Below are 14,502 nucleotides of genomic sequence, written 5' to 3'. Positions count from 1 at the left end.
ATGACATTCCCCATATAATTTTACATATAAAATGACAGCGATCTTTATTTCATATGTATAAATGACTCGAATATTTGTCTTAATTCTTAAGATTTATATTATTTTCATCGATTTTATGCAAAACACACTATTGTTTATAATACCTATGCAAATATCTTAAAAATACACTTAATATACAAAACATGCAATATAATCACTTTGATTATTTAGGTTTTTAAAAGAATCCAAATTACACATTAATTTAGGCAAATATAGTATAACTACTTTTCTTCTAACAAGTTGTTTCACTGAATGGCTATTTTTACTAAATGACTAAAGCCAGTCATTTACTGAAAAGGATATACAAACACCGAGGAAAAAGTTGCACATTATTATAAATGATTTTAAACTGTAATAACTCCTAAATAAAAATATTTAAACATAATATCTAAGTTACGCTACTAAATAACTAAATTATCAAAATCGTAATAAATATTTATTACAAAACAGCGTATATTTTACTCCGGAAGCTTAACAAACAAGATAGTAATGAAATAAGACCTTTTCGAGCATTACCTGCTCTAGTCTTCGGGTTGAGCTTGTTTAAAAAATAGAGAACGGCCGAAGTAAATGAAACGAATCAGCAAAATTTCCTGCGATTCCCGTTTTCCGGCGCTTCCCGTCAATTAAGATTTAATTCCCAGATTTCGGAAAGTTACATTAGGAAGCGAAGAGTGTCGTTCGTCGAGGGCCTCAGAGAGAATCGCGTCAAATTGTTTCGTTTAAATAGTTTAAGGAGTTACGTCCGGTCGTCCGTCGTGAAAGCTAACAATTTCCTTCAACATCGGTGTGATTTTCTAGCAGATGCAACGAGTTATTTTACTTGGGCAAATTTTAGACAATATAAGGAGTTTGTTGCTAAATATAGAGCCGCTGTAAATTGGGGATTTTTTCTGGTTGTTGTATAAAAAAGAAAATCTCTGAAATTAACTTTAAACAACTTAGTGTCAAAATAAAGGCCGGCATCATGTGTTTTTTATTGGCAGATTTGTTTATTATCGACATATTTAACTATCTGACATTAAAAATTGTACTTTCAAGTTAGTAGTGAAAGTTGAATACAAATATATACGTGCTAAATAATATCTCTTTGTAACTACATTTTTCTAACGAGTTCTTCATGATAAAAAATTGTTTTCCCAGATATTGGTACTTTATTTAATGCCAGTGAAAAAACGATGCGATAGAAAACCCGAATGGGTCATTTTTTCACCTGGATGTTGTACGCGATAAAAGATAAAATACGAGAAGAGGCGTCATGTCGTTTCTTTTGTGAAGTTATCGGAAAAGAATCTGATTTCGACGCCTACCCAAGGCGGTCTAACGAGGTCGGTTAGTTTGGCAACCTCGTCTATTCCAGACGAAGTTAAGTTATTCGAGACGTAAGTTTATACAGGGTGGTTCAAGAGGAAATGCCAATACTCAGGACAATTAATTTTTATACAAAATTTTTATGATATCTTATTAAAAAAAACAGGCAGTTTAAATTACTAATTAGCGGTATAAAGAAAGTTGTTTACATTAAATAATAGTTTTCTTCTAAAACTGTATTTATTATTCTACTACGTAAAGGAAAAGTTTTCTGATTAAGCTTAAGAAGCATATTTTCACTCCAATTTCTTTAAGTTTTAAAGTTTTAATCTCTAAAGCAGCAAAGCACAAAATCGATATTAATAGAAAATTAGCCAGAGAAAATTTTAATGTTTCCTGAAAAACTTAAACTCTCTTGACAATAATTAATTATGATTAAATTTTAATAAATATATTAGTTATAGTTAAATACGTCACCAATTAATATATTTTAAAAACTATTTTAAAAAAATTTAAAAAATAAGATTTGCATATTTGACCATTTAATAATTAATACCATACAGGCAAAATATATAATATTTCATATCAATTCATTCATTTATAGAAAGAAAATCTTTTTATCATTAAACTAAATTAATTAAACAATTATTCCGCTTCGGAATTATATTCTCTTGTTTCTGCTAATAAAGCAACCCAAAAATATTGTAATAGAGAATGAATACCGCATGTTTCAATAATGTCAATACAAAATGACCCTAATTTTATATGCTAATTGAACTTTAACTTTAATTAAATTTGTTTACTCTGTTGTTCATTGAATTCTATTTTAAATTAAATATATTCTGGAAATATAAATGGTTTATGAAATTAATTTTAGAGTACCTATTTATAGTAATGGGTAACTTTTTACTAAGCGTTTGTAAATCCGTTTCAGTAAATGACTGGTTTCAGTCAGTGAGTTATAGCCGGAGAGCTGGCGACATATTTAGAGAACATATTTTAGGCAAGTTAGAATAACAAAAAAAGTTTAATAACTTAGAACCCAGAATCCTTAGTCTGGTTGGGGTTGGCTACTGCGCAACCCATCACATTTGGAAAAAATAAATCCAAAAAAACATTCTTTAGGCAACTTGAAATTTGTTTATTCTTAAATTTTAGCATCTACCTAGAAATAAGTATGCTAGACTTTTTTTTCGGGTTTAGTGTAACCCGATCATTCCAAATATGTTTAATTATTGTACCTGAAACATACTTTAGGCATTCTAAAATATTTACAGCGTGTTTATTAGATGATATTAAAAATATGTGTTAATTGCCAGACGATTTAATGGGATTTAGTACTTGCCAGACGCGAATAAAGATTTTAAATGAGCGCGACAAAAAGTCTTATGAGTATCTATAAGCGCGAGAAAGATAGTTTATCGAGACCCGTCGGTAGCCGATGCGGCAGGACGTAACAGTATTTTGAGTACTTCAAATTTTCATAAAACAATTTTTTTTTTCGGTTTCATTTCAATTATTTGCAGGCTTTTAATTCAGAGATTATTTTGTTGGAATTAAGTTACAATGTACAAATATGTATTTATAAATTAAATATTGACGTGCATAGTGTAAATAGTTTAGAATAATTACTGCAAATAAATATTTTAGTAACTACTAATTTCTGCTACTAACTACTAAATCACAATGGATAAAAAATATTTAAGTTGTGTAGTTTGTAAAAAGTTACTAGTGACAAAGTTATTGTTTTTGATGAAGGCAGACTACAAATATGCAAAGAATTTTTAAAAGTGCGCCAACAACATGGTTTAAAATTTAAAGAAGTGGTTTTACCAGAAAACGTAGTCCCGACAAAGGGTACCATGTACAGTGCTAAAATAATAAGTATTCTGGAATTTTATTAAAGCACCATTGTTAATCTTTCTCTAAATAGATTCAAAAGTAAGTAAAAGGGCTTTACTTTTATGCTTAGGCGTTAAATGACTTTTTATTTTGTTAATCAGGTCGCAAAAATTATAATATTATGTCACAAAAAGTATAATAATAATCATACTTTTGTGACGTTTGAAAAAAAATATATTTTATATTATGCGAATTTTTAAATAATTATTCGTCTTTTTTTATTCTTTCAGATACCGTTTTTATTTATTTATACCAAATACTTAAATTAAAAAGTCTTCTTATTGAAAGGATTTTAATCATACATTTTTATTAAAAAATGTTTCTTTTTATTTATTCAATATTAGTTAGTTTTTTTTAAGTTTTTACGACTCCAAAATGCGGTTACGTCAGCCGCATCGGCTGCCGACGGGTTTTTGGGGCTGACGACGATCTTTCTCGCGCTTATAGATACTCATAAGACTTTCTTATCGCGCTCATTTAAAATCTTCATTTGCGTCTGGCAAGTATTAAATCCCATTGAATTCGTCTCGAAATTAACACATATTTTTTAATATCATCTAATAAACACGCTGTAAAAATTTTAGAATGCCTAAAGTATGTTTTCCAGGTGTAATAGTTAAACATATTTGGAATGATCGGGTTACACTTTTAAACCCAAAAAAAGTCTGGCATACTTATTTCTAGGTTAAATAGGTGCTAAAATTTAAGAATAAACAAATTTTCAAGTTGCCTAAAAATGTTTTTGGATTTATTTTTTTGCAAATGTTATGGTTTGCTGCAGTAGCGAAATACCCCAACCCCCAGCCAGACTTAGGATTCTGGGTTCACCAGTTAATAAACTATACATTTTTAGTTATTCTAGCTTGCCCAAAATATGTTCTCTAAATATGTCGTCAGCTCTTAGGCTATTAGTTGTCTAATGAAATGTATAGTTTTAAGTAGGAAACCCTAAATAAACATTAAAGAGCTCTATATTTAGCAAGAAACTCCTTATATTGTCTAAAAATTTGTTGTAAAATAAGTCGTCGCATCTGCTAGAAAATCACACCGATGTCAAGGAAAATCGTTAGCTTTTCACGACGGACGACCGGACGTAACTCCTTAAACTATTTAAACGAAACAATTTGACGCGATTCTCTCTGATGCCTCTCGACGAACGACACTCTTCGCTTCCTAATATAACATTCCGAAATCTGGGAATTAAATCTTAATTGACGGGAAGCGCCGGAAAACGGGAATCGCAGGAAATTTTGCTGATTCGTTTCATTTACTTCGGCCGTTCTCTATTTTTAAATAAGCTCAACTCGAAGACTAGAGCAGGTAATGCCCGGAAAGGTCTTATTTCATTACTATCTTGTTTCGTTAAGCTTCCAGAGAAAAGGATACACTATTTAGTAACAAATACAGGGTGGCGCACCTCAATCGCCTCGGTTGATTATACGAAAACGGAAAGATGTAGAAACAAAATATTTTATGGGTATATGTGGGGAGGCAATGTGCACAATTGAAAATTATTTTCAAATATACAGGGTGTCTCAGAACTAAGATCTATACCAAAGTTATATTTTTTTTATGGAACACCCGGTATTTTATTTCATTTTTGGATCCTTGGGCCCAAAAAAAGGCATTTATTATAAGGGTTAAACATGTTTTAAATCTTTGGTTTTTGAGATATTTAAAGATATTTAAATATGCATGCTACAAAAGAATTGATTATTAACACCCTGTACATTACTTTTTAGAATTAATTCTTGTTCTGGTTAATGGTAAAGAAATAAACTTTACTGAAAAATGGTATTGCTTTCTTAAATTTATACAGGGGTACCAAAAATTGGTGATCTATTTTAAGGATTTATTTTACATAAAAACTTTGTTATTTCAAATGTAACACCCTGTATTTTTTTAAATAAATCGAAGCATAACATTTTTCTGTAAAGTTTATTTCTTTACCTTTAAACTCAGCACTAGAATTAATTTGAAAAGTAATGTACAGGGTGTTAATAATCAATTTTTGTAGCATGCATATTTAAAATATCTTTAAATATCTCATAAACTTGTGAGACAGGAAATTGTAGAGAGAAACAAGCCCTATAATATAGGATACAACATTTTAATGAACAGTGCTTTCCATAAAATCAATAAAATGAAAAATATACGAAATAATATACATGTACTGATTTCTTTCGAAAATAGACAACTATGAAACTATGATCCCTTCCCCGACACAAACGGTATATTGTGAGACAGAAAATTGTAGAGAGAAACAAGCCCTATAACATAGAATACAACATTTTAATGAACAGTTCTTTCCATAAAATCAATGAAATGAAAAATATACGAAATAATATACATGTACTGATTTCTTTCGAAAATAGACCATTATGAAACTATGATCCCTTCCCCGACACAAACGGTACATTGTGAAACAGGAAATTGTAGAGAGAAACAAGCCCTATAACATAGAATACAACATTTTAATCCATAAAATCAATAAAATGAAAAATATACGAAATAATATACATGTACTGATTTCTTTCGAAAATAGACAACTATGAAACTATTATCCCTTCCCCGACACAAACGGTACATTGTGAAACAGGAAATTGTAGAGAGAAACAAACCCTATAACATAGAATGCAACATTTCAATGAACAGTTCTTTCCATAAAATCAATGAAATGAAAAATATACGAAATAATATACATGTACTGATTTCTTTCGAAAATAGACAACTATGAAACTATGATCCCTTCCCGGACACAAACGGTACATTGTGAAGCAGGAAATTGTAGAGAGAAACAAACCCTATAACATAGGATACAACATTTTAATGAACAGTGCTTTCCATAAAATCAATAAAATAAAAAATATACGAAATAATATATATGTACTGATTTCTTTCGAAAATCCACAACTATAAAACTATGAACCCTAAGAAAAAAGAAATGAATTAATAAGATAAAATTTGGTATAAAATAAAATTGTTACAAAAAAGTTAATAATACAAATTAAAACAGAATATCCAAACCAATCCAAGTAGATTTTTTTCCACAGTTACAATACCTTCCAGCAAAAATTTAATTCAAATTTAGTACTTTTTTGAATATTCACACTAACCCTCCCAGACTCAATCTCTAGATGCGCCACTGTTCAGAAACACCAATATTTTATTGAGAACTCCATTGCATATTATGTGATCAGTTATCAGTGAATATGCCTATAATTGATTCTGTATGCCCATTGGTTTAAATACCTCCAGAGGTTGGGCGCTTATGAAAAATAACCAAATTAAAAATTGTAAAAAACCACTTTTATATATAGGAAAATTTATTATTAAAATTATTTATGTATAAACAAATAATTTTAATGACACGTATAAACACAATACCTTATTAAACAATTATTGTTTTAAGAGAGTGTAGCTGTATTTTTTAAATCGAACTTACCAAAAAAGCGCTACTCATCATATAAAGACAATATTTCTGTATATAATTGACCCACTTTTTCCAACAACCGAAAACTTATTTACTTTTATTCACTACCAATTTTCTCCGAAGCGACATGTACGTACCGATAAAAGGACTAAAATCGAAACTGAGAATAATTATCAGCGTACAGAGACACGACACGCGCGCAAGAACGCAAAACCGTTGTATCTTTGCCCGTTCATTTTCAATAATTGGTCATAATAATAAATACAGAAACAAAACGGTACAATAGAAAAACTAGTTATGGTCACCAGACTACTATACGTCGGGTTTGAAATAATTTCGAACCAAGTGGGCTGGGAGAATATTTCGCATAATATGTTAAAAACAGTTATAAAGGTGTTCGTGAAAAAGAGGCGAGTGCGTTGACAACTCAATGCGGAATAATAATTTTGTTTGTCTTGGACGATTGCTTGCTTGGAGTGATAAAAAAACATAATAAGCCATGCTTAAACTGTCAACAAAACGGTCTGCTGTACTTCTCAGTTTTATTCAGATTGATTAGATTGTTATGGAAGATCATCATAGAGTCTCAAGGCTTTGATAAAAGCCAGTATTATACAGAGGTTAGTTCTCCATCTCCGATATCAGCCTTGCCAAAGTTTATGACACGCATGATTGTCGTCTCGGCGCACTCAGTGATGAGGTGTTCTGATGTTTCCCCATTTTCCCCACACAATCTGTAATATTACGTATTGGAAATATTGCTATTTTCCGCTCTACCCCTTTTCATGTGCCCAGCGTCTAAAATAATTTTATTAGCTGTCGATATATTTAATTTACCTTTAAAAAAAACCTGAAAGAACCTTTAGTACTTATGGATTTGAACATCGACCAAGAAGACAATTTTCTGAATACACAATACAGCTCAGTAGCGTGTCGTGGATAAAAGGGCGGAGGGGGCGAAGACCTTAAGGGGCGCAATGATCAATAAAGGATCAAATAGATTACAAACTTTTTTTAAATAATAAGACTACATGAAAATTTTTATTTTTTTTAATTATAAATTTGTTTATTAAAAAAGTTAGTATACAAAACAGTTATTTCAAAGATGCAAGCGTCTTGTTTTAACCGATTTAAAAGAATCAATTATTTCGTCTATATTTATATCCTGGGCTGTATCTGCTTCAATACTGAGAAGTGATAAATAATTGGTTCTATCTTGTGTGCTGGTGCACTTCTGGTAATTATTAATTCTTCCTAATCTACTGAAAGATCGTTCTGCACCAGCACTGTTGGTGGCTATAGTGTAAAAATCATCAGTAATGCACATAAAGATGGATATGAAGACTATGGTCAATGGAAATGATAAATATTCGTCAGGTGCAAGTTTGTTATCATCAGCATTAATTGCTTCTAATAAACTGCAAAAATGTTTATATTCCTCAATTAAAGAAGGTTTAACATCCGCTTGGTACAATATCTGTAGATCCAATTTAGAAGAAGACATTTTAAATTGTCATCATTGACGTTCATATCCAATAAACAATTAAATTTTTGGCATATATTAAGGAAGTCTTCAAACCGAGTAGCTCTAGAGTACCAGTTAAAATGTCTAAAGTACCATAAAACACTGATATCTTGAAATTATCTTCAGAATTTTGATGTAAGTAATTATTCTGGATTTTATCGTGATTTTTTTTATTCTTTATTTTCTTTTTGTGGAAAATGATGTCGACGTATTGCATTTATTTGCCAAAATAGTAGCTTGTTTTTTTTAAAATTTCAAAATATTTTTCACTTCTTAATGATTTGAGATCTTTAGTTACCGCAGTAATCATATGGGCAGCTGTACATAAGTTGATATTAACCTTTTGCAAGTGATTGGACAATATATTAATTTTATTCAGCACTTCATTATAATCGATTATATTTCGGTCGGTGATTCCCCGAATTTATTTCCTTCGCGACTGCTTTGGTCTTCTTTTTTGGCGCCGGCGTTTCGTATCTACGTATACGCCTACTTCATTAGAGATTTAAATTATTAAATATAAGTAAACATTAAAAAACAAAAATAAAATGTCAGAAATATATACGTAATATTTTATCTTGAAGAGCTAAGGGTAGGTACGGTAGGGCACCGTTTGTTTTTGCGTTAAATTTAGTTTTTCTATTTTTTTTTTGAAAGAGCGCCAGAGCTAAGCGCCTAGGGGCGGAGGGGGCATTCGCCCCCCCTGGCCCCCTATACGACACGCCACTGAATACAGCTATGTGCAAAGTCTAACTCATTTTAACCATAGTTTGTGGCAAAAAATCAAAGACTTATTTCTTTCAAGTTTGTTGAATTAGCCACACTGTAAAAAAGAGCTGCTAGCTTACTTTTATTTTGTTCCAAGCAACCACAGAAAATAATACGCAGAATATGCCTATTTCTTGTAGTATAAAAATTAGTATAACAATTGATATAACAAAGTTTATCTCAACATACGTAACTTTATCTCAACATACGTAACAATGAATATAAAATGAAAAAGGTATATATTGAAATGCGCAAATTTGCTATGTTAAAAAATAACCCATTGGGCATGTCATGACGTTGATATCTCAAAATCGCCAAAAATCGAGTTACGCCTTTTCGTCATAAAGCCGACGATATTATGTTTATATAAACTTAATAGGTGTAATAAACTTAACAATAAAAGAAAATATATAAAAGTGGGCAGCGCTGTGCCGATCAAACTTAATCACGTGACTAACCAATATTTGCACTTATTTAAGATTCACCCTGTATATACGTAAAATATATTCTACTTATTCAGAAACACCAATATTTTATTGAAAACCACATTGCATGTGTTATCAGTTATCACTGGATATACCTATAATTGATCCTGTATGTCCATTTGTTTAAATACCTCCAGAGGTGGGGAAAAATTACGCTTATGAAAAATAACCAAATTAAGAAGAAAAAGACTTATCGTGAAAAGGGCCGCACTTACTTATATTGCCCATAATTATAATTTACTAAATGGAGAACATCCAAGAATGGTAGAAGCTGCTGAGAAAGAAATGGAAGAAGAAGAAGAGGATATCGATTTCGAAGTACCTAATAGACTATGTATGTCCGGTTTTACAGCGTCCTTCGTCGCCCTCCGGTCTCCATGCGCCACCTCCGTCTATTGTCCCAATCTCCTGGTAGTAGTTTCCTTTCCGACATGGCTCTGTCGATTCCTTGATTCCAGGAGAGTTTAGGTCGGCCTCGTTTACGTCTGTCTGTAGGGGTCCACTGCAACACTTGCTTTGGTATTCTATCGTCAGCGATTCGTTGTACATGGCCGTACTACTGCAGCTGTTTTTCTTGTATATCTTGTACATGTTACCCTCCACCTTCATTTTTTCACGTATTCTCTCGTTCCTAATTCTGTCTAAACGGGAGATTCGGGCTGATCTTCGCCAGAAGTCCATTTCGGTCGACAAGAACTTCTTTTTATGTTCTTCGCTTAACTGCCATACCTCAGAGCCATATAACATTACGCTTTTCAGAATCGCGTTATAGATCAGTTTTTTACTGTGATCCGAGATAACAACCTAATAGACTAGAGAATAGAATTAGAATTAGACTGAGTAGGAGGCTTAATCACTACGACCTTACAGATCTATTGTGTCCCCTTTCTTGAGTTATAACTCATCATACAGTCCCAGGGCTTTGATAAAAGCCAGTATCTGGGACGGTTTTACAGAGGGTAGTTCTCCATCTCCAATATCAGTCGTACAAAAGTTCATGGCACGAATGGTTATCGTCTCGGCGCACTCAGTGATGAGGTGTTCTGGAGTTTCCCCATTTCCCCCACAGAATCTGCATTCGCCGTTTGTTCTTAGTTTCAATCTACTGGAGTGTTCACTGAGGAGACAGTGTCCTGTTAAAAATCCCGTGACAATCCGAAGACTGTTCTTACTTAAATACAGGAAGATCTTTGATTTTTCTCGGTCGTAAGCCCTCAGAAACTTCTTCGAGTGTCTTAGACCGTTTCAAGATTCTTGACTTAATTAACGAAAGAGAAACAAGAACCAGATGACGAGATCGAGGATGATTTACAATTATCCAATCTATTACATACTAGAAAGCCGGTCCTAGACAATGCGTCCAACGTTGGTTCCAACAGTATTGCAACTGACAAGTGTGTCTCCAACACGATGTGGCAAATGTTCATATGTTCAACATTGGAAGGCGTTTGCTACATCGATCGTGTGGGACCGGCTTAATATAGGCTACTCTGACACTGACTAGTTTAAAAAACGTTCTTTTCATTTTTCTGTTATGGTTTAAGTTTTGAACTGTAAAAAAATAATATTTAAAAAACTGCTTTTAATAAATTACCAATGTTACCGTAATATTACCGAGTTATAAATTACTGGCCGTTGAAGGATTCCCATCCCAGGTTATGGATAGAGTCTTCTAGGTTCTTGAATCCTGCTTTAAGTTGGTTACCACTTGGGAAGCAGAACGGTTCTGGTCCATTTAGTGGAGTGTTCGCTCCTTTTCTAGCTAGATCGTTTGCTTTTTCATTGCCTTCTATCCCTTGGTAGGCTAGCACCCAGAGTAAGAAGACTTTATTTTCTTTGTCTACTTTGTCCAGCTTCTCTAGGCATTCTTTAACCAACTTCGAATTAATGGTTACTGAGTTGATCTCTCTGCTTGGCTAAGGCTGCTTGATTATCGGATAAGATGGTTATTTCTTGTTTTCGATAGTTCCTATCTAAAATAAATTGTACGCATCTTTCGATATCGTAGATTTCTACCTGAAGTATAATATCTAAATTAAGTAAAATCTATATATACAACATGGAACAAGCTCAAATGTTAAAATTTAGTACAAATATCATGTTATTGAACCAAATATTTTTAGCTTTGCATTGCACAATCTGTATGTTGTGGAATGGTATCTGGTACTGTCGTTATGTAATAAGCGTGTCTATATACATATGTATTTAAACTAACAGCGGAAAAAGAAAATATCTCGATTACCATGAAAATCAAGCGAATAGAAACCAACCTTGAAACTTTGAGACAAAATAATTTTAATGCACATACAGGCACAGTTGACGCGATTACTTGCTTAGATATTTTACAGAAAAAAAGGATGACGATATGTAACGTTTTTTTTAATAATTTTGAATATTTAGGACGTTGATGTTGAATTTTTGCCATAATAATCATCAGCATCATCAATTCCAGCTTATTCAACCATTCCCAATTATTATGGTGAAGCCTCCCGTACATTTTTAGATAATATCCCTGTAATTGGGCCTATTATTAGCTATGCGGGCGCAAGTTATCGCTGCTAATTTTCGAATATCATGATCCTATCTTAGGTTTGGTCTTCTTCTGGGTCTCTTCATTTCTATTAGGTACCATCCAGTAATTTTTATGGTCCATCTGTTGTCCTTCCTTCTTGCCAGGTCCTGTCCATTTCCACTTGAGCGATTTGATTCTCTAAATTACATCTATTATCTAGGTCTTTTGTCGTATCTACCCTACTTTTTACGGTCTTATTGTCAGCATATTTCGTTGCATTTAGCTTTGTGTGACCTGCAGTTTCCTTATGTCAGTTTTAAGGTTGATTCGCACTATACCTTCCATATCAGCTCCCTTCCGTTTCCCTTCCGTTTACATAAAATATTATATCATGTAAATGAATAGGACAATGTACACTATCCGTTCCATTTCCCCTCCTTTCCATATACTTTCCTTCCATACATTTTTTTGCCGGACGGACTGAAGCGTAACTAACTTGACAACAACGTTGTCAAGTTCTTACATTTGTACCAGCTCTATTAAAATTTTGGTTATATTTATTTATTCTTTCACCCCTTAATTAAATCTATTATACCTTTTTCAAAAGATACAAATTTTTTAAAATAAAACTTTCGTAATGATATAAATTGTACAATAAAAAGTATGGAACTGATAGGGAACGGAATGCAAGCGTCAATACGATAAAAAATACGAAACGGATATGGAATGTAAATGGAAGGTATAGTGAGAATCAACCTTTAAGTGTCCTGGTTTGGCATGGACAGGTCATGACTACTAGTACACATTGATCCAATGTTTTCTTGTTAGATAATGTTGCATTTTAGATTTGAATATGATTGAGTTTCTTCCACATGTACTACATGGCAATTTAATTGTTTTGTTGATTTTTGGTAATAGAGATCCAGAGCTGTGTTTTTGTTTTCCCAAATATATACAGGGTGTTTCAAAACAAATGCGAAAAACTTCAGGGGGTGATTCCTTGTTTAAAATAAAGGGTAGTTTGCTTTATAAACGTTGGGTCAAAAGTCAACCATTAGTGAGATATCGCGGTACAAAGATGGCGGAAAAATAATGTTTTTTATTTTTATCTTGAAAACGAAAAGAATAGACTAATGAATTTTATGGAGCATTACTGTTATGAAAAACAACTTTCTGTAATTTTCTCCTTTAAAATGAGTGGAGGGGTTGAAATAAACTTACCCCATCTTCTTGTTAACGAGAATTTAAAGAAAAATTTATTCCAAACACCATGCAAAAAATTATTTGGATAGCTAGTTTGTTAGAAGCTTTTTTATCTCTTATCTTTTTTGATAAACTCACCGATTTGAAATTAAAAATAAATGAAAAAAAAAAAAAAAAAAAAAAAAAAAACATGTTTTTTAAATAATAACAAAAACAGAAATAATGCATTTCGTCTTATATGCATTCGATAAGATAATAATTAATGAGATGAGTATGTCAAGATAAAAATATATTAGAACATCCTTAAAAAGTAACAGTGGCCGACTAGATTTTTTCGGCCTAAAAAAATTAGAGCAGGCCACTAGATTCTTTATCAGAATTTTTTTTTTTTTATTTTACTTTTTTTATGCTTTAAGCATTTTTTTTATTTCAAATTTTTTTTTTTTGTTATTTTTAATAACAAGAGATAAAAATGTTTCTAAACATACTAAACTATCCAAATATTTTTTTTTGCATTGTTATGATAGGATTTCTTTAAATCGTTAACAGAATGATAGGGTAAGAATTTTGGTTTTTCGGGTTATTAGGCTGTCGTCGGTTAGAATTGCCTTCTAACGTTTCGCTAGCACGAGTGGCTAGCATCTTCAGAGGTGTGTTTGCTCCGATTGCTCACACTAGACTGATGCCTCCGAGTCGGCGTAGCGCGTATTTATGCGTCGGCGGAGGGGGCGTGGCTTGTTCCGGTGGTAGTTCTTCCGGAACTGGTCTACTTCTCTGTGCTGCTACTTTGGTTCTAGATATAGCTGGATGCCAAATTCTGTTAGGTAGAAAGTTCTTCCTCTGTTGAAATTATTTGATGTTTGTGAATTTTCAACAGCTTCCCTGATCAGACGAGGATGATATCCAGATATTGTGGCAATGACTTGGGTGTCTTCGAATTGGATTTTGTGGTCACCATATCTTAGAGCATGTTCTGCTATGGCTGACTTCTCTGTTTGCCCTAATCTGCAGTTTCTCTTGTGTTCAGTAAGTCTCGTTCCTACTGAGCGTTTGGTAGTTCCAATACATACGCTACCGCAGGAACAAGGTATACGGTAGATCCCTGCAGAGGATATTGGTTCTCTTTTGTCTTTTGCTGGTCTTAAGCTGTCCCTTATTTTTCGGGTAGGTTTGTATTTGGTTTTGATGTTATGCTACTTGAGAACTTTACCAATCATATCGGTGACCTGGGAAATATATGGAAGGAAGGCCTTGTTAATGATGTTTTCCTGTTCATTGGCGTCAGGTCTCCTATGCCTAGGTGCCAGCGCCGCATCTCTTCTCT

At 32.6% G+C, this 14,502-nt stretch overlaps 1 protein-coding gene across 1 annotated transcript in view; it reads left to right on the top strand.

The window, feature by feature from the left end:
- The window catches only part of LOC115886775 (B-cell receptor CD22-like), an 83,099-nt gene extending 81,674 nt beyond the window's left edge, over positions 1 to 1,425 (top strand). The window contains exon 5 of the mRNA XM_030906059.1: positions 1,318 to 1,425. Within this exon, the coding sequence (XP_030761919.1) occupies positions 1,318 to 1,425 (108 nt within the window). The remainder of the gene's footprint in view (positions 1 to 1,317) is intronic.
- Positions 1,426 to 14,502: the final 13,077 nt, after the last annotated feature.

Source organism: Sitophilus oryzae, unplaced genomic scaffold (assembly GCF_002938485.1).
Source record: "Sitophilus oryzae breed Bouriz unplaced genomic scaffold, Soryzae_2.0 scaffold_496_pilon_pilon, whole genome shotgun sequence".
Taxonomy (NCBI): domain Eukaryota; kingdom Metazoa; phylum Arthropoda; class Insecta; order Coleoptera; family Curculionidae; genus Sitophilus; species Sitophilus oryzae.
This window is presented reverse-complemented; position numbering and strand designations above follow the sequence as displayed.